The sequence below is a fragment of the Chrysoperla carnea genome, chromosome X (assembly GCF_905475395.1).
Source record: "Chrysoperla carnea chromosome X, inChrCarn1.1, whole genome shotgun sequence".
Classification (NCBI taxonomy): domain Eukaryota; kingdom Metazoa; phylum Arthropoda; class Insecta; order Neuroptera; family Chrysopidae; genus Chrysoperla; species Chrysoperla carnea.
This window is the reverse complement of record NC_058342.1, coordinates 4,584,657-4,612,422: the sequence shown is the minus strand read 5'-3', so window position 1 is coordinate 4,612,422 and position 27,766 is coordinate 4,584,657. Positions and strand designations below refer to the sequence as shown.

The 27,766-nt window shown below is 32.2% G+C and overlaps 2 protein-coding genes across 2 annotated transcripts in view; one reads left to right on the top strand and one right to left on the bottom strand.

Annotated features, from left to right (window-relative positions):
- LOC123302819 (lachesin-like) overlaps positions 1 to 27,766 on the bottom strand; it is a 1,791,741-nt gene that overhangs the window by 1,466,728 nt on the left and 297,247 nt on the right. The gene's annotated exons all lie outside the window — the stretch shown is intronic.
- On the top strand, positions 24,370 to 27,509 carry LOC123302096. Its single transcript, XM_044884882.1, has 3 exons — positions 24,370 to 24,621; positions 25,171 to 25,299; positions 25,388 to 27,509. Exons 1-3 carry the CDS (start codon positions 24,597 to 24,599, stop codon positions 27,430 to 27,432), a joined length of 2,199 nt encoding a protein of 732 aa, XP_044740817.1. The 5' UTR covers positions 24,370 to 24,596; the 3' UTR covers positions 27,433 to 27,509.

Here is a 27,766-nt window from a genome sequence, read left to right as displayed (position 1 = left end):
ATAATCCCCTGAGCTGACTGATCCAATTATATTTGGCTTCAGTGTTCCCGTTATTGTCCAAATTAATAACATGCTGTTGGCAAATATTTGTTAATTATTTTCAGGAGTTTGATGAGTAAGTTCAGGGTGTCGGTAAGTGCCAACGTTAATATGTGGTTTCTACCGGTTTCTATTCGTATAATATTGTGCGGCGTCTTAAGTTGCCAGTTAAATATTATTTGGAAAAAGTTTCTTTTAACTTCACATGTTTCTTTGTATTATAAAATTTGCACGGAGTCAATAAATAACTAAAATACTTAACATAAAACTCAACAAATGTTTCATTACAAAACCATCACAAAAACAAATATTACACAACAAAAAATAATCACTGACGATAAGAAATAAATAAACGTTGGGCTATCCTCGTTTTGACACACAGCATCACGATTTGAGACATGCACATTTTGCATATATCACAAATTATTCCAAAGAATTTATATCTATCATACAAATGTCAGAAGATGCATATATATACATTTTTGGCAAAAAATTTTTTTAATTTAAAGTGTAAAATTCTAAGAAACGTTTTTATTTTATAATCATTATCTTATTTACTATATATATATATGAATAGATATTGATATTACCCACATAAATGCGAGATGAACTATCGATTAATGTCAAAATTTTATTGACTTTTATGAGAATATTATGTACCATTTTAGCGAGCTTTGTAGCTAAAACCTAACTGTCCAACGGTAATGTTGAAGATAAGCTGTTGGTGGAATCAATGAATATTTCCCTGAACTAATCAATAATTCAGTAAATGTATATTTTTACGAAAAAAATTGTGTAGGTACTGACCTACCAGCACCCGCGTTATGAATATTTTCCTCACGCTAAATTTAAAATATAAATCACTTTTATTTTTGAAATGTCACATGTAGCATAAATTTTTTCGATCTTCATATAAATTTATCAATTTGGAATTATAAATTTTTCAAAATTTTTCAATTAATCTACAGTTTTTAAAAATATATTTTTTTGCAAGCCCTTCAGAAAATGTGTTCGCTTTTTTCGCGAATATAAAAATGTAAGCAGTTTGAATGCTTATTATTATGTCCGCTAGGAGCTGTTCATTAATTTATTGCTATAAATAATCAAATGTAAATTTTGTTTTTATTAAAATATTGGTGATAATAAAAATAATTCATTTTAATAATAAATTTAATAAGTGTTTAACCAAATGCTATGCGTTACATTTTCAAAACATCCCTTCCCAATCCAATTTGAAAGTAAAGATGTTTGTTTGTGTGTTTGTTACGCTTTCACGCAAAACTAATTTTAACCAAATGCTACGCATTACATTTTCAAAACATCCCTTCCCAATCCAATTTGAAAGTAAAGATGTTTGTTTGTTTGTTTGTGTGTTTGTTACGCTTTCAAAAGACATACATTATGTGTTACATCAAAATAACACATAATTTTTAAAGGACCAAAAAAGAAAAATTAAAAAAATTATATTTATTGTTTTGACATTTTATAACTCAAGGTGAAGTAGGTACACTTCACATCTGTTCAACAATGCTGATCACTGGTAATTCTTACATTTAAAAAAAATTAAAAACTTATATTTGTAAAACAATCGAAGAAATGTACTTTTGATTATTGTATATTCATTGAAAAGTAATAGTTTAAAAGAAATAATCATTTTTATGTTTCTAAACAAATTAATTTTTTTGTAAGAAGTATGTCTGATAACCTTGGTTGAATAGATGTCCATTAATTGTACCTCCTTCACCCTGTCAAGTCAGTGCTTAGCGGGTTCGAATCCCGCCGTCGCAACAAAATACATTTAATTAATAGTTGTGATGGGCTGGTATAGTGCATAGTATATGCATGAAGGAGGTGCACTCAGCCTCTGAAATTGAGGAGCTGGTAAAAGAAATTATCAGCGGAAAGGTGGTAAAACTCATATGTGGTTTATCACAATGGGCTCTATAGCCTTAGTGTGTTCTTCGTGGACAGCCAATATTACCTAACCTAACCTAAGCAGTAAGTGTTGTCTTCATTTATTTGTATTATAATTTTGAAAGCATTGTTATTTTGAACATAACCTATAATATTCTTCAAATTCAATAAATATTTACAGTATAATTGATGAATTTAGATAAATTTGAACTAAAACTAATAATTTTCTTGTAATGTACTTGTTTTGTTGTAGACTCGGTAATTAACATTTGGACTTTTTTCTTCTTGTCAAGTTTGAAAAAGACAAAATCTGACCATGATACCTATTTTAAATTCACTTAAGTCTACTACTTAAATCAGCTACTGCATTAACAAATAAATTTCTATAAAATCATATATGAATTTTACATAATATCATGAGTTATTAATTTACAAATTTATATAATATTTAACGCGTGAAATATATGACGCATGCACAGAAGGTGGGACAAATCGCTTATCAGGCGCCTAAGGATTTTCGAACGATTGGCGCGAGTGCTGGCGAGTTTGAAATGTTGTAAAATGTCTTTCTAAAATACCAAAAGCGTTGATGTTTGATGTGAAGCGAAATTTTTAAGCCGTTTTCAGAATGTAGGAAGGAGCTAAGAGTTCGACAACAAGTAATATAGATTAATTGGCGCATCGGCCCGTAGATCCCCTTCTTTAAGCCGTAACAGAGATAAAAAAAATTTAAAATTAAAAAAAGAAAAAAACAAACCAAATTTTTCTTATGTAATAATAACTGATGTTTTAAATGGTTTTCTGTAAAAATGATTATTTATCAGCAAGGAGGAAAAAATATTAGTGTACATTTTCTTCGAAACTAAAAATGATAAGCAAGGTTCGTTCTTTGTTATTTATACACTTACAAAAAATTCAATGCATTTAATATGCAGTTTTATTCGAGTCCTCATGGTAATGGTAATGGAAGCTTGGGAATATATTTTAAATGTAGGCTAATGTAAAATAATAACATTTTTAATAATAACATTCAAAATATTTTCGGTGTTGAGGTGCTCTAAACTTAAAGCTGTCAATAGTAAATTTACGTATGAATAACGACTAGATGACCCGTGCGAAATTTTTGCAGTCTCAAATAGGCACATGACCTTTCGCGAACGCTTATATGCTTTTGTATATACAGATAATTTTTTCACCCAAAAGAGTTTTTAAAAAATAGGTATTTTCATACAAATATGTTCAAACTGCCTAGTAAAAAGTTTCTAAAATTTTAATAATTTTTTTTTCTTTTCTTTTTAGCTCAAAAACAATAATTTTCCACTTAATTTGTTGTTATCGTATATTTCATCCCAAGTTTTGAAATGCATATTCTAAAAGGCAAAAATCTTTAAAGTGTTTTTTTTGCTGTTGACTTGTTAACATCACCGTAAAACGATGACTCCAGATTTTTATGTCAAGCAAAAATTTATTTATTTTACTGGCAAGGAAAATCGTTGTACTTGACAGTAAATTTAAGTTAGTGCGGCTCAAGAGCTTTTTGAGTTAGATTCCAAAACTTATGTTTTGGTTATGCAAATAATTTTCGTTGGTTTAATAGACCAAGTTATTGAAAACAAGAGCTACAATTTGAGCTACTTTTTCTTGTGCATATTACCCAGTTTTGTATTTTGAGTCCTATACTTAGTCATAATTTTTCTTTGTTATATGCATATATATATATATATATATATATATCTATATATATATATATATATATATATATATATATATATATATATATATATATATATATATATATATATATATATATATATATATATATATATATATATATATATATACATATTAATGTCTCATTATATATAAGGAAACAATATAGTTATAATGTTAATAAAGGTATGCAGAGAATTGGAGCGGGTAGTGTTCATTTTTATATTATGTTTATAATAATAATAAAATTGTCAGTTAAATAGAATGAATAAATTTCTTACGGGTATATATATATGTGTATATATATATATATATATATATATATATATATATATATATATATATATATATATATATATATATATCTATATATATATATATATATATATATATATATATATATATATATATATATATCCTTTTACACATAAATTTTTATTCCATTTCCTTTCGCATATTTGTGTTTTTTTTTTTTTTTGTATTAATTATGACTGTCATATATTACTAGAAATTATGTAAGTAAATATAATTAGCAAGTGACGTTTGTCATTCAAAAATAAGAATTAACTTTTATACAATTTTAATCATACCATACAAAAGATCTTAAAAAGGACTTTTTACATTTTTGTAAATTCACGAAGATATCTCTGGATAGAGACAAAGACTATGTTGGACAAAAACCTTTTCCCAATGATTTTGAGTAGTGTTTTTGTTTTTGTTTTTTTTTTTTTTTTAAATTGTTTTTCTTGATTATAATGTTCAGTTTTTTTTTTTTTATATATTTTGGTTCTTTCTCACAAAAATGTCTCTTTTTTTAAACTAGAAAAATATCAAATATTATCGAAGATAATAAATGAGAACTCTAGGATATGTCGAAATAAATTTCGATTTTTGCCCCAATTTCCTAGATCAGTTTTTTGTATTTTTAAAATGCGTATTTTCGACTACCAAGTAGTCATCATCAGTAAGAATTAGCTAGATGATGACGACTTGGTAGTCGAAAATACGTATTTTAAAAATACAAAAAACTGATCTAGGAAATTGGGGCAAAAATCGAAATTTATTTAGAAAAATATCGTAACTACACAAGTTTAAAAACTTACCAAGATGGAAAAAAAAAATTAAAATAATTATTTCAACAAAATATAATTAAAACAATGAACTACAATATACACACATTAATTTTCCCTTGTTGTCAACTTATCTGTAATTATATTGTATTTATATACAATATAATGTACTTTTTTTTTGCATTGGCTTTTAGCGGTATTTTACCCACCTAATATATTTTAATGTCCCACATTATAGTATTGGTTATTCTATTTCACAATAAATTAAACACCAATTTTAACAGGGTCTATGTTAGTTACATTTATTTATCACGGACAATATTTTATTCCAACACTCACCCAAAAGATTGTCCACCATCTTTAACTACTCCCAACATATAACGCAGTTTTTCAAAACTAGGTCGCCCAAGTGCTTTTGTAAAAATATCAGCACTAGGTTTTTACTGTCAATATGTTCAGCTTCAAAAAAACCTTTTGTGTTTTTCACGAACATAATGAAAACGAATTTCTACATGCTTAGTGCGTTTATGAAACTTTTTGCCAGTTTAAGAGCACCCGCATTATCAATATATAAAATGGGCACTTTTTCTAACACTGTTATCTCCGAAAACAAACGTTTAAGCCACACTATATGCTTGGCACTTTCGCTAGCCGCAAAATATTCTGCATCGCTAGCAGAAAGGACAACACACTTTGGCTTTTGACTTGCCCATGTTATGGCTCCCTCAGAATATTTACATATTAATCCAGAACGGGATTTTCTATCCAACTGATCGCCTACAAAATCAGCATCAGTATAACCAATAATTCGATCCGATTCAATAATATACAACAAGCAATAATATTTCGTTCCACACAAATATTTAAACAAACGCTTGAAATTATTCCAATCAGTAACTCGCGGATTTTCCAAATTTTCAGAAATCTTACTTACACTATATGAAAAATCCGGTCTTGTCGCTACTGATAAATGCATTAACGACACACAGCACTTCTATAGGGCACTTTTTGATCAAGTTTTTCATCTTCAATGTCTCCAAATTTTTCACTTGATGTAGACACAAGATTTGCGTTTATTATATTAAACTTTTCAGAAACCCGCTTCGTATACAAGTTTTATCCAAGAAAGATCGATCCGTCGCTCAGCTTCTTTGCTTGAATACCTAGATAGTTTTTTACTACACCAAAAGTTATTTGGAATTTCTGTTTAAGTTTATTAAGAAAACACTCAATGTACATGCTATCAGTTCCAACCACAAGTCTATCATCGACATATACTGCTATTTTTTGTTACCAAATTTTTGTATGAATAAACATGGATCTGCGTAACTAACATTGAACTTTTCCATTTTCATGAAGTCCACTTAACATTTATTCCAGCAACGCGGTGCCTGTTTTAAACCATACAAGCATCTTTTCAGACGACATACACGGCGACATCCATTTTCAAGGCCCTGTGGTTGCTTCATAACAATTTCTTCATCCAAATGACCGTTACCAATGCAGTTTTAACATCGAACTGAATTAATTCCAATCGTAACAAATCTGGCCACTGGACTAAACTTTCCGGTATAGTCAATCCCAGCTTTTTGGCTAAAACCCTGCGCTACAATCCTAGCTTTGTACCGATTCACAGATCCATCATTGTCGTATTTTTTACCTAAGATCCGTTTTTTACCAAAAAATTTTTAACCCTCGTTACTTTTATTTTCATGCCGACTCTTTTCCGAAATGATTTCTGGTTCGAACATGACATTTCGACTAACAACCACTTGATTTTTTAATGGAACAACTCGGTAACCATCTTTTTCAGCACAATATCCAACACATCTTCCTACTTTACACTTTTTGTTCATATTTTGTCGCAATTGGTCAGATCAAAAACTTCAAAGTGTGAAAAACTTACTTCTCTTTTGAACCACAGTTCATATGGAGTCTTGCTTGGAACCATAGTAGGACCAGTCCGATTCAAAACGGGGGCCACTGTGTTTACAGCCTCAGCCCACAGTTTAATAAGAAGATCGTTGGCATGTATTATAGACCTGGCACTTTCGACTAAAATGCGATTTTCTCTCTATGTCACGCCATTTGGCTCAGGTGTATGCGGCATAGTAATGCGAAAATTTATCCCACGCTTTTGTTGTGAAGACCGAACTCTTTTATTATTAAATTCTGCACCACCTTCAGACACAAATTCACGAGTATTATGCCCCGCTGTTTTTATCTCGTTGAGTCTCTAAACAATCTGAGACCTCAGACTTAGCCTTCAAAAAAACACCTTCATAAACCGGGAATAATCATCCTTGAAACACAGGAAATATTTTGCACCGCCAATAGATGGCTTTTGCATGGGACCACACACATCTGCATGAATTTGCTCCCCGGACTGTAAGCACACAAAAGCACACGCTACGCATAATACTTTGTCATCAAAATAATCAATTTGAAATATTTTTAAGAAATTATGTACGTGCGCTTTATTCTGATGGCATAATCTTTCTTCTGCAAAACCTGCAAAGATTGTCGACTAGAAACTAGGAAGTCTTCTTTATTTGCTTCAGATGGACAAACTCGCATATATAAAACCATTAGATCGCTTGGTAAATGTGTTTCAGCCAATTTTATTAAACCATTCTTAAGAAAGTTACAACCACTTTGATTTGCTGGAAGTTCAAAAACCATTACCTAAACATTTGCCTGTCGAAAACAAATTTCTGGCAATTTTGGGAACGTACCATACGTACTTCAAATAGTTCTTAACCCAAGAGCTATTGACCAGCATTTCTACAGCTACAGCATAAGCATACCCAAATCCATAAGCATAAATCGTTTCTGTAGTTCCTACTCTAACTCTCAAAGGTGTAGCAAATTCTGAATACGTGACAAAATACTCACGATTTTTTGTCATATGGGCTGTTGCACCTCAGCTTACCACAAATCCCTTTGCACACCGCCATTAAAGCACACAAATGCGGTATCCGTAGTTTCGTTCACTGAATCGCTCATAAATGCGCCAACCGAAGTATTACAAGGTTCTTCATGACTACTACGATTAAATTGTTTAGTTTCACCTTTCCAAACACAGTTCTTTGCAAAATGTAAAGGCCGCTTACATTTAAAACATTTGAAAGGCTTTTTGACCTTTTTAGCAACTTTTTCACTCACACCACTAGCAACAAACGCTGTAGTCTCCCGTTTTTCAGACAGTCTCATCTCTATCAACCGCAACCTCTCAGTTAGTAGATTTAACGTACGATCTTCCAATGGCACCGATTCCCACACGCTTTTAAGCTCGAAATATTTATTCGGTAACGTCGACATAATTCGAATCATCAGCAGCCACTAAGGAATTTCAGTTTTTGCTACACGCTTAAGTTACGTCACTTAGCTCACAGTAGTTGCGTTGCAACTGTGATACATGTGTTGCTCCATCTTCGGAAGCTTTTTTACAACTTCTTAAGATTTTTTCAAACGATCTAATCGCTGCCCTGAACCTTGTCCATAAACCTAAACAAACTCATTCAAAATTCTTTTTGCATTTGTGCAAGTGAGAGTTAAATCAATATTTTGGTCATTCAAGCTATTTACCAGAATTAATTGTGCCAATGCGTCTGATGTACGAAAAATCTTAACTTGTTTTTCATGCACCGTTTTAGCCTCTTCATTTGCCCCTTCAACTAATATGGGTGCACTTACACTTCCAGTAGCGTATTTTAAAACATCATGATGGCTCAACAACAACCCAATTTGTCTTCTCCACTTGGAAGTCCATGATTTAGATAACAATATTTGACAAACCAACAGTTTCAATAACACCAATTGATGAAAAAATTACCTGCGCAATGTATTAAACGTGATCTGGTCCCGATAACATATTGGTTATTCTATTTTTCAATTAATCAAACACAGTTTTATTACACAAAAGTGAATTTTTACAAGAAGACTAATTGAATTTAACAGTCGTACAATTATTTTATTTATAAAAATATGTTGCTATGAAAATCACTGCATGTTTTTTTTTTCTTATTTACCTAAAGGTGGGATTCCACGTTAGTTACATATATTTATTACGGACCTTATTTTATTCCAACATATAGTACCAGCAATAAAAATTACAGTGCCCAAATTAATTAACCTGAAATACGGCTTGATGATAAAAATTTCTATAACTTTCGCCCTGCCATATTTCTGAGGTGGTAAGGATGCAACTTCCGATTTTGGTTTTGAAACAACGTAGTTTTTTTTATTTCTTCTTCAATGGGACTTTTGGCTACCATCTCGGAAATATATTGGTCAATATTAAGCTTGACACCAAATCCTGCTTTAAATCGTCAATCTTGGAGATGACGTTGAAATTACAGCTAATGTCAAGTGTTTGATCTCTACCCTTATTATTGATCCTTTATTAAAATTAAGTTCGATCGTCGATATTAATTATAAAAAAAAACTTTATTTATTTTATTCAATTAAATTTACAATTTGAAATTTAAAGAATTAGACAATTTTACAAGTAAGTCAACTGTTCCAAGTTATGATCAAATCAACTCTGATTAAATTAATTGAAAATGGTTTTAAAGAAAACTTTATTGATGAGCTTGTAAAATTGTGTCATTCATTGTACATCCTGCCTCGTGCCTAATTTTATTAACAAATTTATTTGTAACATACTAATAAATGATTATTAAGCATTTTGCTGAAAGTGAATATTTGAATTTGAACATTTATTGAAAATAATTTGAAATAAAAATAATTTATAATAATAATAAAATAATTAATAAAAATATATTAATTATACGTATATCCTTTATATATGAAAGGATGTAACTCCCCCATCGTTAAATGGGCGACGACCAATTGAGTTTGAGTTTGGACTCAGTTGTCGGAGCTCCAGAACCAGTGGCAGGATCGTTGATTTCGACTGTGTCTTTTGGTTGAAATTTCTTCTTGAAAATTTTACCAATTCCATATAAGATGATTAAAAGTAGTATTGTTACGGTACTAAACAGCAAGTAGTCTCTATGTTGTCCTTTTCTTTGCAATAGGTCGATAGCATGATAGTTTTCTATGTGGTAATTAGATAATTTTTCCAGGCTTATTGGCTGGATTATTTTTGTTGCGTTAATTGCGGAAAATGCTACAGGGACGAGATATATTGAGTCCCAATATTGATTCCATTTGTTTGTGTACTTGATCCCATTTATTGTTATTGAACAATTAACGTAGTGCAGTAGTAATGTTCCCTGGATTATTTTATTTTTGAACCCACAGGTGGTAAGAATATCGGTTTTGGGTATATTTATTAGCAATATGTAATTTTCTTCTGGTTGCGATATAGTTTGTATTTTTGTATATTCTGTTAGAGCACAATGAGCTTTTTCGCTTTTCAGTATGTTTCCAATACAATTTGATTCGTTGATATTTTCATATTTATGGAATTTTTTGCAGATAAAATTTTGTTCAATTGTTTTACATTTTTCAGTCAGATAATAAATTTGCTGTTTATTGTATAGGATGTAAGGATATGGGTTATCTATGAGTTTTGTGGAATTAATAGGTGTTAGTATCGAATGGATGAATTCGAAGGAGCTATTGTGAAACTTAGGTATTTTAACATTGAATATAATTTTGTTATCTAGGTAACAAGCTTCAAGTTCTAATAATTCATAAATATGTTCTGTATTTTTAAGATGAAATGATTGATTTTGAAGTATAGAATGAATTGATTCTAATTCGGAGGGGTGTAAAATTTGTTTTGAAATAACGTTTAATTTTGCTAGTGTTATTGAATCTAATATGTCATTTAAATGATTAGTCAGCATATCTATATTATAATTTACTTGATAAAGGTATTGCATGTATCTGAAATTTTCTTCTTCTACTTGAATTTTATTTGTGATAATTTTACTATTAAGTTTTAAATTTTCACTAATTGTTTCCTGTTGACTATCTATAAAATTTGTAATATTCTTAAATCGATCTATCATTTGTTGGTTTAATGTAATTTGTGATTTAAATTGATTGTTTAAGTCATGTTCGTTAAGTTTAGTTGTTTCTATAAAATTTTTTATATTCTGAGCATCTGTGTCATCCATGTTTCCTGTAATGCCTTTGATAATTGATCCAAGTCCGTTAACTAGTCCTCGTTTAGTCCTTTTGTGGGGATATAACATTTTAAATTTATTGCACAATTCAGTAAATTTCAAATTACTTAATTCTTTTATACTACCTAAGTTATCATTGTTATTTGCTATTTTTAATGAATTTTCAATTTTATTTATAGTCAGCTTATATGCATCTAAATCTACAATATGTATTAGTTTAATATAGTCTTTAATGAGCGTTGCTTGGCCCAGCTTCATTGGGATCATACCTTGGGTGTTCGTCAAGTCTATTATTTCTATCCTCTGGGAGTATGTTTTCGTCAGGAGGACGAGTAATCTGAAATGAACGTTTCTTTTTAATTTTGGATTTATGTTTCGTTTCGTTTGTGAAAGTCAAGTGTTGGCCTTCTTTGAAAAATAAATCGTCGTATTCCGTACATAGTTTTAAAAGTAATGATTTTTCTTCTTCGTTCAAGTGATCGGTTCGAATTAAATTAGTAATATTTTGATCAGCTTGTATTGATTCGATATTACCTATTTGCATATTAAATTCAATATAATTTTCTAATGGTTCAACCTTCAATGGTTGATAAACAAAAATAGTTTGTTGAATATTTGAAATGTTATCAACAGGTAATATAGCATGCCAGTTATTAGCTGAGTATAAACCTTCGGGTATTATTAACGCGTTGTTTAAGTGAGTTTCTGATATACAAATATCTCCGGATTCTTTGTCTACAGGTAGTTTGTGGAAAATTCGGGTATTTGGTTCAACTAGGGTTTTTTGTGATATATAGCATGGTTTTTCAAAAATCGGAAGCTCTGCGTATTTTGTTATAAATTTTTTATGAGCCTTTGCGGTGAGTGGCATGCCTTCTAATCTATCGATTAGATCATTTCCTATTGCACCATCAAAATAATTATGAAATTTTCTAACAAAAAATGGAAATGTACCAATTTCATTAAATTCATCAAATAAAGGTATATTAATTTTTAAATTCGCATCGAAAGTGCCTAGTGCCGTTTTGATAGGTATATTCTGTATAATTTCACAGTCATCTTTATTGACATGTTTTGGGTCGATAAAACAATTACTTGAACCAGTATCTATTAAAAATTTGAGTGTCTGGGGTCCGAATGATTTAATTTCGATATACGGTAAAAAATGTCCTTGAATATTAAATTCTAACTTTTCGTTTGGTTCGGGCAAGGTAGTTGAAAATTTACATCGTCTATTTCCGCTGTAGTATAATTTTCGTCAGTTTGTGATTCAGGATCATAATATTCGTAATTGTAATTTTTTTCGTCATAATCGCTAGGTAATTCATATTGTTCTGTATTATGTAATTCCCTACTAGTAAAGTTCGAGTTACTGTTTGATTTGTAATATTGATTATTTGAATTTATGGGTTTGTTAGATTGTCTAGTCTGTATACTTATGTCCATGGGTGTCGGATTTGGTAAGTTTGGTTTGGATGTGGACGCTGAATTATGTGGTTGTGTAAAGACGGGTTTATTATATTGTATAGGTCTATAAGGGTTGGGATTTTGAAAGGTGTTCGGTTTATGGAATTGTTGTGGTGAACGTTGTGGATGTATAGGATGATACATAGGTGAATTGTTGTATGTAGTATTATTTGATGTACTTGGTCTGTTTTGGGTATATGACGTGGTCATTTGAGTCATCGGTTTTAGTAATTGTCTTTGATTTGATGCTAATCTACCTCTATCCCTAACTGCGTTTTGCATAGTTATTTCATTTAGTGCGATATCGTACGCTTCTTTGACATTCGTAGTTTTATTCGAACGTACGATGTAACCTAGTTCGTGGTTTAGACCAGCTACAAAAGATTTCAAAACTATACTTAAATATACTTCCATTTGTCCGTTTTTGTAATCTTCACTTTTACTACTGTCAATTGAATTTATTAAAGCTGTTTGTAAATCAGACACTTCAGCGTAGTATTGTTCTAAAGTTTTGCCTAATTGACATACAGTATTTAATTTATTTAATATGGTTTCTTGTGTTCGTCTGTCAGCAAATTGAGTTATTAAATGTGATCTTATTGTAGTCCAATCGCTGGGGTCACCTACTGATACTAAAATTTCGTCAGCTTTCCCAACTATTTTCCCTCTAATTAAATATGTAAATAATTCTACAGTGCTCGCGTTTTTATCGGCAAGTGCAGATATTATTCTGTCTATACTTCTAATAAATCGATTAACAGTTCCTGGTTTACCGTCGAACGGAACCATTACTTTAATTAAGTCCATAACATTTATTGTATCTTGAGACATTTTTTAAAAAATTTTATTTTTTATTTAATTTAATATTTAATATATATCTATTTTTTTTTTTTTTGATAGATTGATTTAAAAAATTTCTGTATTTTATATTTGTATAATTATTGTTAAAAGATGGCAAGGGTCTGCCGAAATTAAACCTAACTCAGTTTCACTATATTCCCTAGAGATTCTGAGGAGAGTTGGATGAATTGGAGAAAAAATTTTTTGCAGTTTGATAGGAAAAACAATAAGCAAAGCAAATAAAATTATTTTGACTTACATGTAAAATATCATCATCATATCAACGTCGAATGTAGATTCTTGATCCGTGAAACCAAAGAAATTAATTCACCAACGTACGATGTTCCCTCGAATGTTGTGTTTCAGTGAACGGTGTGTTACCACTACTTGCTCGATATGCCCTCGAGTTGTTGGATTGAATTCCAATATCCACTTGAAATTTTTACCAACCAATAACACAAAATGTCGATAATTTTGACCCGATATTCACTTAGATCCGACCCGACTGCGCCACTTAAGTTCGATCGTCGATATTAATTATAAAAAAAAACTTTATTTATTTTATTCAATTAAATTTACAATTTGAAATTTAAAGAATTAGACAATTTTACAAGTAAGTCAACTGTTCCAAGTTATGATCAAATCAACTCTGATTAAATTAATTGAAAATGGTTTTAAAGAAAACTTTATTGATGAGCTTGTAAAATTGTGTCATTCATTGTACATCCTGCCTCGTGCCTAATTTTATTAACAAATTTATTTGTAACATACTAATAAATGATTATTAAGCATTTTGCTGAAAGTGAATATTTGAATTTGAACATTTATTGAAAATAATTTGAAATAAAAATAATTTATAATAATAATAAAATAATTAATAAAAATATATTAATTATACGTATATCCTTTATATATGAAAGGATGTAACTTTAATTACGGTCACCTATACATGGAGGTATATGTGACAATTGGAGCCCTACCTAAAAATTGTGCATGGAGGTATCGGCGGATCTAGCACATAATAATCTATAGAGCTATTGATCCGTCGATATTATTCCCATGAACTAATCGAGGTGGGGACTTGTTTATCAAATTTTGTGTTCGTAAAAAGGTATTAGGAGTTTAAGTTATTTATTTTTGTTATTAATTAATTATTGATCCACCAAAGTGATCATGGCATTTTTTTTTGGCTACGCACAGGCGGGTGCAGATAGTTTATTGAATATGTAATTTCATTTATTTAAGTTTAAATAAAATAGTGTTTTGTTAATCGAAATTGTTTGAGTTATTTCAATAAATTGTAAATTGCCAGATGGTCCTTCAGTTTTTTGTTTCGAAGTTCGTTGTTTAAGTCAGCATCGAACATTCTGGTCATTCGAGCGGGATATTTAAAGGGCTATGGATATTACAGTTTTTTTTTTTATAAAATTTGAAATTGTGGTGAAATTGTAGTGTTCGCATAGTGAACTATCTTTGGTAAATATTCGAAAGTAATCCCAGTTTATTCTGCGCTAAAAGTCATATGCTAATCGGGAATTGAAGTTTGCATACGTAACGCATTATATTCACCCAGAAAGGTGATTTTGGAAGGCAATTCCGAATATTAGTAGCCGTTTCATGAAGTTTTGGCGGTTAGTCAAAATGGCGGAATAACTTTATTCCACGTGGTAGTTGGAACTGAGTTCATCGTGTCATAAAATTGTGCGCATGACCTCTTCATTTCCGGCTTCTTCATCAAAGTGCTTGTTCTGCGCATGACATTATCATTTCCGAATGATTCGACAATTGGTAGTGTGTTCGACATTCTTGCGCATGTTTCGTACATCAAAGCACAAGGTTTGATAGCAACAATATCAGGTCAGAGTGTTTGTTTCGCACTTTATATATTTATGGATTTTCTCTTGATTATTGAAGAGATAGTTGTAATTTAGTATAGAATATTTTATTACAAAAACTATTGTGCTTATTTATCAAAGCTTTTATTATTAATTTAATATTGTTAAACTGACAACGTATAAAATTTACATGTGTCAATGTCCAATGGGTGCGACCCTGTCTATTCAATCTTCAGCTATTAAATAATTTCAATAATTTCATAACAATTGTGATATCATTTTTGTAACTGTTTATCGAATTCAGCTGTTATTGTTATAAATATTTGCCGAGACGATTTAATTTAAATTGTTTATCAACATTCATATAGAAGTAAATAAATCTCTAATATTTTTTAAATTTACACTAGTAACTTATATTTTCATGTGATTTGTCGAAGCGATTTAATTTAAATTATTTACTGGAAGTTACAAAACTAAAATTAATCCTAATTTATTATTTTTAAATTTTACAAAAATAAGTTAAAGTTTCATAGTAGTTACTATCAACAGTCATTCATTGTTTATGTTGCTTGATATTTATATTACATTTCATTGAATATTTATAGTATTATTAATTATTTGTTTTGATATTTAATTATTTGTTTATATACAATATTTAACAACAAGTAATTTAAAAATATTACAACAGCGGGAGACTTTTCGTCGATCATTCAATCATTAATTCATTAAGTTTCCTACTTAATTCATTAACATCATGTCAGAAGAAGCTATAAAGGGTTGGCTTAATAAAAGAAAATTTTTGAAAGGTAGAATTACCAATTTAGAAAACTCTGTGGGTAATGTTGAATCGGTTACCAACCTTTCTGATTTAGAGCTTTCTTTCGATCGATTAAACGATATTTTTAACAGATTTGAAGATATCGAATTTAACTTGGAGTCCGCGGATGAGAGAAATACAAAGCTGAAAACTTAGCTATTGAGACAAAGTATTTTGATTTGTCGAAAAGAATCCATAATACTTTACAAACGATAAAGGATCGTCGTCGTAGTAGTGAACTAAATGATAGTTTTTCTAGAAGTGATTCGCGTGGTTCAACGCTGCCGAAAATAAATTAACCCTCATTTTCTGAGGAATATAAGGAAGGGGTAAATTTCAAGGATTTACTTTTAAATCTTATTCACAAAAACTCTGAATTGCCTTATATAAGAAAATTATTTTATTTGACGGGTGCTTTGAAGAAAAATGCGGCTTCCATAATCGCGAACATTGATTGTTCTGATGAAAATTATGGAAAGGCATGGGATGCAATAATGAAACGTTATGACAATAAAGTGCTTATTGCAAAGAACCACTTGCAAAGCATTTTTGAGCTTCAGAAAGTCAATAAAACGTCAGGAAATAGTTTGAGAATGTTGGTCGATGAATTTTCTCAACATTTAGATTCGTTGAAATCACTCGGCATCGAAAACTTATTGGATACATTTTTAGTATACCTTCTATCTCAAAAATTAGATTTTGAAACTCAACGTTAATTTCAATTAGATCGTAAAACTAACGAGTTTCCTGCAATTAATACTATCTTGGATTATCTGAACAAAAGATGTTTAAGCTTGGGAAGTGCTGTCGCATTATCAGTCAAGCAATACAAATTCTTCTAAAGTCAAAAAAAGTGTAGCATGTACTGCAATTCACTCGCAACGTAATTCTATAAATTGGTCATTGTGTAATAAATCACATCCGTTAATGCGTTGTTTTCGATATTTAAAATTCGACGCGATTCGTCGACGCAAATTTGTGGAGAGTAAAAATTTATGTTTTAACTGTTTAAGCAGTGAGCATTCATCTGAAAAATGCTCTGCATCTGCTTGCAAAAGGTGCTCTGTAAAGCATCACTGGTCATTGCACTCAGAAAAAAAAGATACAGCGATTGTACGTCAGGCGGTGCAGTCTCGTCATAAAGCGAGTACTTCTAATGATACTATGCTTGTAAAAGAGAATGCATCTGCTTCTCTTACTAGTAATAATATTACTAAAAGTTGCAATGAAAGTTCATCATTAGTTCGGCTAGCTACAGCAATTGTAAATGTCACAGACGTGCATGGAAAAATATGGCCATGTCGAGCGTTATTGGACAGTGCTAGCGAACGAAATTTCATCACTTCGAAATTGGCCACAAAATTAAATACCTATATCAGGTGACCATTCTGATTGGTTAGTTTCTGGTGTAGGGTGTCGAACTTCTAAAGTGAACTTCCACTCTCTTGAAAGTAGAGTCTAGAGCTAGCGATTTCTGGTTTCAATCAACATTTAAAGTTTTAGATACCATAACAGATGAATTGCCAAAAAGAAGCTTTACTAAGCAGCTTATTCAATGGCCTTCATTTGTTAAGCTAGCTGATGATCTAGGGTTTAATATGTCAGGAAAAATTGACATGCTAATTGGTAGTGGTCATTTTTATTCCATCTTGTAAAATAAATGTGAGTCCTGATAACCTTATTTTACAAAATACCAGCCTCGGTTGGATACTGGGTGGTAACGTAAATTTAAAACGTGAAGCAAGAGCGACGATGTGTTCAAGCGTAACTTCGTAAGCGCTGACAATAAATGATATAAATCAAACACTTACAAAATTCTGGAATGTTGAGGAGTATACAACAAAGCCAATTCGATCATCACAAGAAAAATTGGCCGAAAAATTATTTGTTGAGCCATTTTCGCGTGATTTGTCGGGAAGGCATGAAGTTGAGTTGCCTGTTATTAAAGATCGGATTACAACGCTAGACGAGTCTTATAATTTCGCATATCGATGCTTTTTATCATTAGAAAGGAAATTGTTAAAAAATCCTTCATTTTTTTAAGATTATAAAGCATTTATCCTCGAATTCTTAACATTGGGTCATGCTCATGAAATATACACGTTTCCGACCAAAGTTCAGCAAGGTATTGAATATTACATGCCCCACCACGCAGTAATAAAGGAAAGTAGCTCCACTACAAAATTACGCGTTGTATTTAATGCATCAGCTCCATTGTCAACTGGTCTAACTTTAAACGACGTTTTATTAGTTGGGCCCGTGATTCAGCCAAACTTAATGTCGTTCTTAATTAGGTTTCGAAACTATATCATAGCTATAATTACCGATATAGCTAAAATGTATCGCCAAATCACGGTGAAAGAGAAGTATCAAGCTTAAAACGGATTTTGTGGCGTCATTCTCCCAAAGAAAAAATCCGATGTATTCAATTAAATAGGGTCACTTATGGTACCGCATCAGCGAGCTATTTGGCAACACGATGTCTGTTGCAGTTAGCGCAAGACGATGGAACAAATTTCCCTTTAGCTGCGCGAGCCAATGAGAACAATTGTTATGTTGATGATGTAATGACTGGGTTCTCAAATGTAGAAACTGCTCTTCGCTTACAAACAGAGTTGATTCAGCTATTAGGAAAAGGAAACTTTGAGTTACACAAATGGTACTCTAATGACAGTCGTGTGTTAAATAATTTTGATAAGAATAAACGGGAAAAATGTTCCTTTCAGTTTTCCGATGGAGATTCGATCTTTAAGACCTTGGGTTTAATCTGGAATCCCCATACGGACGTATTTCAGATTTCAGTACCCAATAAAATAATGAACTCCAAAAATACTAAAAGAGAAATTTTAAGTTGTATAGCAAAATTGTTTGACCCTCTTGGGCTAATAGCTCCTGTTTGCGTGTCCGCTAAAATTGTCATGCAGAAAATATGGCGTGAAAAATTAAATTGGGACGATGTCCCTGATGAAATATTAGAAATGTGGATTTTTTTGAAGGGAAGTTTTGAAGCATTGAAAGATTTGTTTATTCCACGATTAATTTTAATTGCAAACTCCATTAGGTATCAGCTACATGGATTCGCTGATAGTTCCATAAAGGCATACCGTTGTGCAATTTATTTGGTATCATTTGACAGTCATAATAAGGAAGCAGCAAGACTAGTTTGTTCCAAGTCGCGTGTAGCACCGATAAAACCGGTTACACTTCCTCGCTTGGAATTGTGCGCTTGTGTCTTGTTGGCACGATTCATGAAAATTGTTCAAAATGCACTGCCATTAGGTATTGATGAAGTATGCTTCTGGACGGACTCCATGATTGCGTTACCTTGGATCCAATCAGATTCATCTCGGGGGAACGTTTTTGTTGCTAACCGGGTATCTTATATCCAAGATATTTCTGCGAAGGAAGATTGGAAACACGTCAGTTCAACCGATAACCCTGCAGATATCGTTTCAAGGGGTATGAACTCCTCCTTACTCAAAAATTGTGAGCTTTGGTGGAATGGCCCACCATGGTTGTTATCGTTTTCGAACAACCGGCGAACGATCGGCACACAATCATCGAAAACAAGCTCGATCGATATCCCTGAAGCACGAAGTATTTCGTGTGACACAAACCTAGTTAAACAACAACCAAGTAGTTTAATTCAATGGTTTTCAAAATTTTCTTCATTTAGTCATTTCCAACGCATAGCTGCGTACATGTTGCGTTTCATTTATAATTCAAAGATAATTAATAAAATTTCTAAACGAATTGGATTTTTGTCTATTGTGGAATTGAATGAATCCCTGTTATGTATTTCACGTATCGTACAGGACGAATATTTTTCTAAGGAAAGGGAGGTTTTAGAACGTCAAAATCAGGACTCGAATAAAATATTAATTCTAAAGTCAAATAAATTAAAATATTTAAATCCATTTGTGGATGACCCGAAAATTATTCGAGTTGATGGTAGACCGAGAAAATCTCGTCAGCTTGCAACAAGTTGTAAATTTCCTATTGTCTATCCAGACAAAGATCATGTGACCAAACTTTTAATAAAACTGGAACATGAAAGGTTGTTTCATGCTGGTCCACAACTGACTTTGTCTTCACTGCGACAGTGTGGATATTAAATGGAAAAAATGCGGTTTGACAAATTATCCGTGATTGTTTCCGATGCTTTAGATTTAATGCGAAATCAGCCGAACAAATTATGTCAGATCTTCCCTTTGTTCGCGTGACTCCGGTCCGTCCATTTTTGCACGTTGGTGTTGATTACGGAGGACCAATTAATGTAAAGCAGGCTAGAATTCGAAAGCCTTTAATTACAAAGGGCTACATTTGTCTATTTATATGTACGGTGACTAAAGCCACCCATTTACATTTACATTTTAGCTTCCGACCTAACAACAAAGACCTTTTTAAATGCATTTAACCGATTTATTGCCAGAAGAGGCGTATGTAAAAGGGTTTTTAGTGACAATGGCACTAATTTTCATGGAGCCAACAATGAGCTCAAAGAGTTGTACCGAGTATTGAATGATCGAGCAAGTGTCTCACTTATCCAAGATTCGATGACAAAGAACGGAGTGGAATGCAATTTTATCCCTCTCCATTCTCCTAACTGGGGTGGTTTATGGGAATCATATATCAAGATGGTGATACAAGTCTTACTTTTGAAGAACTGACTACCATTCTCTGTCAAACAGAGAGCATAGTTAATTCACGACCACTCTGTCCTTTGTCAAATGATCCTAACGATTTTCAACCTTTGACACCGGCTCATTTTTTGATAAATGACACCTTCACCTCGTTACCGGAAGATGATTTTACGGATACTCCACTAAACCGATTAAATTTCTGGAATCACATAAGATCTGTTAAACAACACTTCTGGAAACGGTGGCATATCGAAAACCTCAATTGTCTACAGCAACGACCTAAATGGCAATTTGAAAGGCCCGACATTAAGCCCGATATGTTAGTTCTCGTCAAGGAGGACAACATACCCCCGTTACATTGGTGTTTGGACAGAGTAGTTGAGACAATTGAGGGCCGTGATGGGCATGTGAGAGCGGTTTCACTTAAAGTGAAAAATGGAAACGTATACGTACGCCCAATTTCCAAGATATGCCCACTACCGGAAAACTGAGCCATTTATTGGAGCTAAAACTCATTATGTTGAAATAGCCATATATTTCAACGGGGGGAGTATGTTTGATCTCTACCCTTATTATTGATCCTTTATTAATTACGGTCACCTATACATGGAGGTATAGGTGACAATTGGAGCCCTACCTAAAAATTGTTCATGGAGGTATCGGCGGATCTAGCACATACTAATCTATAGAGCTATTGATCCGTCGATATTATTCCTGTGAACTAATCGAGGTGGGGACTTGCTTATCAAATTTTGTGTTCGTAAAAAGGTATTAGGAGTTTAAGTTATTCTTTTTTGTTATTAATTAATTATTGATCCACCAAAGTGATCATATCATTTTTACTGGCTACGCAAAGGCGGGTGCAGATAATTTATTGAATGTGTAATTTCATTTAGTGTTTTGTTAATCGAAACTGTTTGTGTTATTTCAATAAATTGTAAGTTGCCAGATGGTCCTTCAGTTTCTTGTTTCTAATACGTTGTTTCTAAGTAAGTCAGCATCTAACATCAAGTTTGCCATAAAATTCATAACATTATTCCTCCAGCGAATAACAATTTTTCCTTTATTGTTTTATATGACAAAAAGAAAAATTTATTTAATGATGAAATAATTGATCCTACAAAAAATACATATTTAAAAAAAGATTCGAATTAATCCTCAAAAATCATTGACGGATTAGATGGTTGAACTACTGAAAATCATGTTGTTCATGGTGAGGTTAAACTAACCAATTAACAAATATATTCAATTTCACGTGACATTGTTAAAACATTTAAACACACATAATGAAAAATTTTCTCCGTAGCTGATAATACTAAATGATGAACTTTTGGTTCATCCAAATTACAAAAAAAAAAAAAAAAAAAAAAAAAAAAAAAAAAACTATCGAAAGATTTTGTGTTTCCCCATGAGTGTATCGTCGGTGATGTAACTCATGGAACTCTCGGACATGGTTTTCTCGAAAAATTCAATTTAGAAATTAGTTTCATTACTTAAAACGACGAATGGTTACGATAATAACCAATTAGCCTTAGAAAGTTGACTTCAAGACTCTTATCAAGTTGTTTATGTTCTCTTTACTATTTCATAAGTAAGATTCATATTCAAGAACTTTCACATGCTAGAACAAGCTCTTGCAGTTTCACGTCACGCGTACACTAATTTCAAGGAATGTCGTTAATATAACATTAAAAATACCTTACTTAAATTTGGAAATTTATGGTAGCCCTCAGGAGGAAAACCAAGTATCGATTGTCGCGGCAATATATTTTCATATCGTTCAGACACTGATTTTTGATTTCAGATGGGTACTGTTTCTTTTTACTGTTCTGATATCTGCACCAGATTTAAACTCAACGTCACACATGATGGAAACTGATACAGTACCAAGACTTGAATACTGTATCAGACAAACACATTCAACTGACATTGACTCAACAGGGTTTGTCGTTAGTTATATACCATAATCAGACATCGTATTCGTACTGTTTAATAAAATCTTTCTAGCATCGTTTAGGTATAGTTATGTCATATCAACAGACTTGATAATATGTATGCTACAAAAATAATTATATATGTTTGCTTCAAAACGAATTCAGGGTTAAACAAATTGAAGCGCATTACTTCCAAAGAAATTTCAACATATCTTCTCTCTAGAGAAAGTAGCTCAGAAGTTTTTATTTTATGGAAATACTGAAACTAGGTTGGTAGATCCTTTTGATAACTAGGGTTGGTAGAGCCTATTAGCCAATGCTCGCACCATCCAACGATTGATCGAAATCCGTTCGACTGGTGATTTTCTTCAGAAAGACCCGTTTATATCAGCTCGCTTCTAGTTCCTGAAATCACTCGCCTTTGACTCCGTTCAAATTCCGAGACCGGGATGGTAGATCATTTCATACCAAATTGATACTTCTACGAGCCACTGTTTGATTGAAAATCTGCTTTCATGAGGATAACCTTACCTAATCTAGCCGACCACTTTGTTATCAACCCGATACTACTACCTAACTCCGTTTGACTGGAAATTATTGGAAACATTTACTGGAAACAAGATTACCAAACGCATATCGCTAGTTCTTGAATTCTGGAACATATACGTAAACTGTACATTTTGCATATACAGTTACAGTATATTTTTAATATAGAACAAATTTCACAACCATACCAAATATAACTTTACGTAATATTCTGCAGGGAACGGATTATTTTCTTTGTATGTTGTGTATTTGCTTTAGTTTTTCTTCTTCTTTAGAATGTCTTCTTTTTTTAAGATAAAAATAGTGAGAATTTAATTATCGTTATATATAAGTGTGCTGATGATATTTTATGATACATATAAAAATAAGGTATACGATATTTTTTTAGAGAGTAATTTTTATGGGATATTTTTAACCATGTTATCAATCTGTTATGAAAATGACATACGCCTATTATGATAATACGTAATGAAAGCAATGGAGATAAACTTATTTGATTAAAATTTTCGTTAATACTGCAATCAAACATTCGTATGCTTTCACATTACCAATAGTAATTATGAAAATTATATTTCCCATTGGCTGAAACAAGTTGCTTTCTAATCCTGATGGGACTTAAACCCCAAATAATGATCTTCTTCGACAGATTCCTTAAAAAAAGAATTTGATTTTATGATTTTGGATTACTTAATACTATGTATTCTCTATTTTCAAAATTATTCTCTAAGCAATAATATTTAATACTAAATTATTCAAACATAAATGAATAGTAATTTTTTACTATTTCCCATGAAATCGTGCATATAATAACACAGGCTACTTGGTTTGGAAAGCTAGGTGTAAGTTATTTTTAACACATAACTCGAGACTCGAACTTTGAGACCTTCATTAAGTGGGCAGAGAAAATACTTTGAATTATTGATACTTGTTGACATACTTACATGATGTAAACAATCACATGGTTTATATGATGACACAGGCTGTTTATTTTTCAGCGACAAAAAGTAATTTTAAGTAGTTCGTTGTAGCACAGACTTTTACATACAAGTAACATTGCTTAGCATTTCTGGTAAGAGCGTTTTATACAATCTGTGCTACAACGAACTACTTAAAATTACCTTTTTTAAATCATTCATAACACATGAATAATTAAAACGTTGGCCTTGGTGTTTAAGGTCATTATATATTGTAGTGGCTTTGTTTTATTCTATTAAACACAACTGAGACAAATTAATAAATTAGTAGAGAACTAGGCGCTGTAAGGGAAAATCAAGGCTCTGTAGTGCAAATGCTAAGCCCTAGTTTCACTGGCGGTACAAGGTTTTCATATTTTACGTAGCCCTTGGATCGCTGCGACAACGAAACATTTAAAGTAAGTTTAAAGCTCTTAAGTGGGAAATTATATATACCTCTTAGAGTAATACAAAGTCTGTGTTACATATCGCTGGTCCGGAAGAAAAACGACACAAGTCTAAAAACCACTATTTTAACCTTTTGGTGCCAAGCGACTTCAAAAAAATAACTTTTTGTGCTAGAAAAACGTCACAATATTAGTGTTCTTTTTCGGCGCCATGGAGCAGTTATGTCGTTTATCATTATGGTGTGAACCGTTCCCCACTTAGGAAGAAGAACGACACACATCAGTTGTGCTTAAGACCTACTAATGAATGTACATGCATAATGTCGAGAAAAACGACACAAGTTGGTAAGTTGTATTTTTTTAAATAAATAATCATGTTTTATAATCGACAAAAACGACACAATTTGGGTTATGTCGTTTTTCATGATGCACAAGTTACATTATTACTATTTCTTGTACACACATACGTAAATATGACGTTTTTCTTGTGAAATGTCTACTATTATATGAGTAATATTCCGGATTAATCTCAAAAAGTGTCGTTTTTAGTGATTATGTTTTTAATAAACGAAAAAGTTATTGTTATTTTTGTGACGTATACTCAGCTCCAAAGAAAAAAACCGACAATAAAAAAAAACCATTTACAAAAAACTCGATTTGGATAGTCTGTGTAAGAATTTTTAGACTTTTAGTTAATAATTGCTTTAATATAATTAATTATGAATAAAATTCTTGCTAACTAACTATATAAAAATTCATATGCAGACAATCGAAATCGAGTTCTTTGTAAATAGGGTTTTTTTTAGTGTCGGTTTTCTTTGGAGCTGAGTATACATAGGAAATAATTGTAGTCAAGTCTTATGGAATAATGACCAGTATTTGCACATTTTTCAGGAAATCCAAGCGAGCGAAGTAAACTTCTTATGCTACTTGCTAAGAAGAATATGCAATGGACAATAAAGGGTGATAGTACAAACCTGGAAAGTAAACGCATTATGGCGGTCCTTTCTACCGGACAAGCAGGTAATAAATTTGAATCCATTTGCCTTTAGGTTGGCATTTCTTCCTTACATGGTTCGGTATTTTAAAAACCAATGCGTAATTCTTACAGAGACCGATGAGACTGCCCTTACGGAAACTTTGCCGATCGGAGTGACTTCAACAACAGTTTCAGAACTTCAGTCTCACGAAGCAATGAACGAGAGTGGAAAGTCTGATCTCACAGAAACTTCTGAGGCTACGATGTTTTCTGTGGCACCAGTTCCTAAACAAGGGCTTGCTCCCGATACAAGTGATAAAAGCGATTTTAGTGACGATGATAGCGTGAAGGACCCAGACTTTCTTGTCCCTAAGGATGACATGCCACCTTCTGATGTCACCACTGATGATACTGATATTGATGATGATAATAATGTGGTAATTCCGAAGAAGAGAAAAACAAATTCTGCGACTGAAATAGTTCAGAAAGGAAGAAAAAGAGTTCGACATGAAGAGAAGTGGAAGAAGACGAAAGCTAAATTACTTAAGGCACATGGAAAAAGTTACACATCGTTCGGCAAAAGTACAAGTATAGTTTTAGCCAAAGAAATCGGCCCTGTTTGTGAAAATAAATGCAGACTAAAATGCTACCAAAATATGAAAGATGAAGATAGGACCCACATCTTTCAATCTTTCTATGCTTTAGGAAGCACTGAACGACAGCACAGCTTTATATCGTCCAGTATTGAGGAAATACACCCCAAATACGAGTATAAGCGAGAAAACAGCAAGCGAATTCCCAATAACGCATTTTTTCTCCATACTCGAGACAATGTACGTGTGAGAGTTTGCAAGACTTTCTTTAAGAACACACTTTCAATTACTGATCGGCCAATACGGACGATTTTGACAAAAAAGAGTTCTTATGTGTTTCAAGACAATCGTGGTAGGCATGGAAACCACAAAACTGTTCCTGAAGAGATAAAACAGTCCATTAGGAACCACATTGACAAAATCCCACGCATTGAAAGCCATTACTGCAGGGCAGATTCTAAAAAAACTTACATTGAAGGAGGAAAAACAATTAGAGACTTACACAGGGATTACTTAGAGGAGTGTCGTGAAAATAAAAAAACACCTGGAAATTACGTTATGTATTCGCGAATATTTAATGAGGAGTACAACATGGCTTTTTTTGTTCCTAAGAAGGATCAGTGTGAACTGTGCACATCCTACCAACATGCCGAAGATGAAGCTAAAGCCAAAATGCAAGAAAATTACGAAACTCATTTGATGGAAAAAGAATTATCCCGACAAGAAAAGACAACAGACAAGAATGGTGAATCTACCGTTGCTGTTTACGATCTACAAGCAGTGCTACCTTGCCCAATTGGTCAAACTTCCCCATTTTATTACGTTAGTAAATTAGCGGTGTATAATTTCACAATTTGCAATATTAAAAACAATGAGGTGCACTGCTACACCTGGCATGAAGGAGAAGCACATAGGGGAGCAATAGAAATAGGGAGTTGTGTCCTAAGCTATTTGTCTCTCTTAAATAACAAGAGTACTGCTCCAGAAGACGTAATTTTTTACAGTGACAATTGCGCAGGCCAACAAAAGAATCAATTTATTATAGGCATGTACCTATATGCTATTCAAAAGTTTCCAAATATTAGAAGCATTTCTCACAAATATCTCATAACTGGCCATACGCAAAATGAAGGCGACGCTGCTCACTCTATTATTGAACGGCAAGTTGCCAGAGCTAGAAAAGCAGGGCCTATCTATTTACCGGATCAGTATTACACCCTTATAAGAACAGCCAAGAAAACAGGAGACCCCTATATTGTTCATGAATTATGCCACAAAGATTTTATAGATATAAAGCAACTGACGAAAGATCAAGGAATCCAAATTAAAATACCTTTAAAAGATATTAAAATTTTAAAAGTAATCAAAGAAGAGCCAAACACTGTATATTATAAAACATCTTTTGGGTTCCCTGAATATGATGAAATAACTGTCAGCAAGAGAACGCGATCACAGAATGTTAAAGCAAAGCCAGCCTACCACACGAAGGTCGGAATTACCGATTCGAAGAAAAGGGGACTTCTTTCATTAATAGAAAAAAATTGTGTACCTCAGTGCTATAACAATTTCTACAGTAGTTTGTAAAGAATTAAAATGAATTTCCTTGTACTAAGGCCCCTATCAGACGCTACGTCTTTTCGCCGTGCGCCGTGTAATTTTATGTGATTTTATATTGTGATGTGTAACAATTTTATGTGATTTTTACAACAATAAAAAGATAGCCTATTTAAAAGCATTATTTCTTCCTAATTTTTTAGAGATTACTACAGACAAAATAAGTAGGTAGGTAAGTAAAGGGCAGACAAATTACTCTGCAGTCCTGAAGATCATTTTTTTGGCATAATCTTTCGTCATAAGTGCTGTCTTATGTTCAGATATGAAAGCATGAAAAACGTCACAAGTCAAAGTTGGTTGACTA

Bases quoted from the DNA above. Each gene is read 5' to 3' on its own strand.
- LOC123302096 (XM_044884882.1), top strand. From the start codon at position 24,597: ATGTCGAGAAAAACGACACAAGTTG. The intron at 24,622-25,170 runs GTAAGTTGTATT...CACATTTTTCAG, and splicing joins GAGAAAAACGACACAAGTTG to GAAATCCAAGCGAGCGAAGT. The intron at 25,300-25,387 runs GTAATAAATTTG...TAATTCTTACAG, and splicing joins CCTTTCTACCGGACAAGCAG to AGACCGATGAGACTGCCCTT.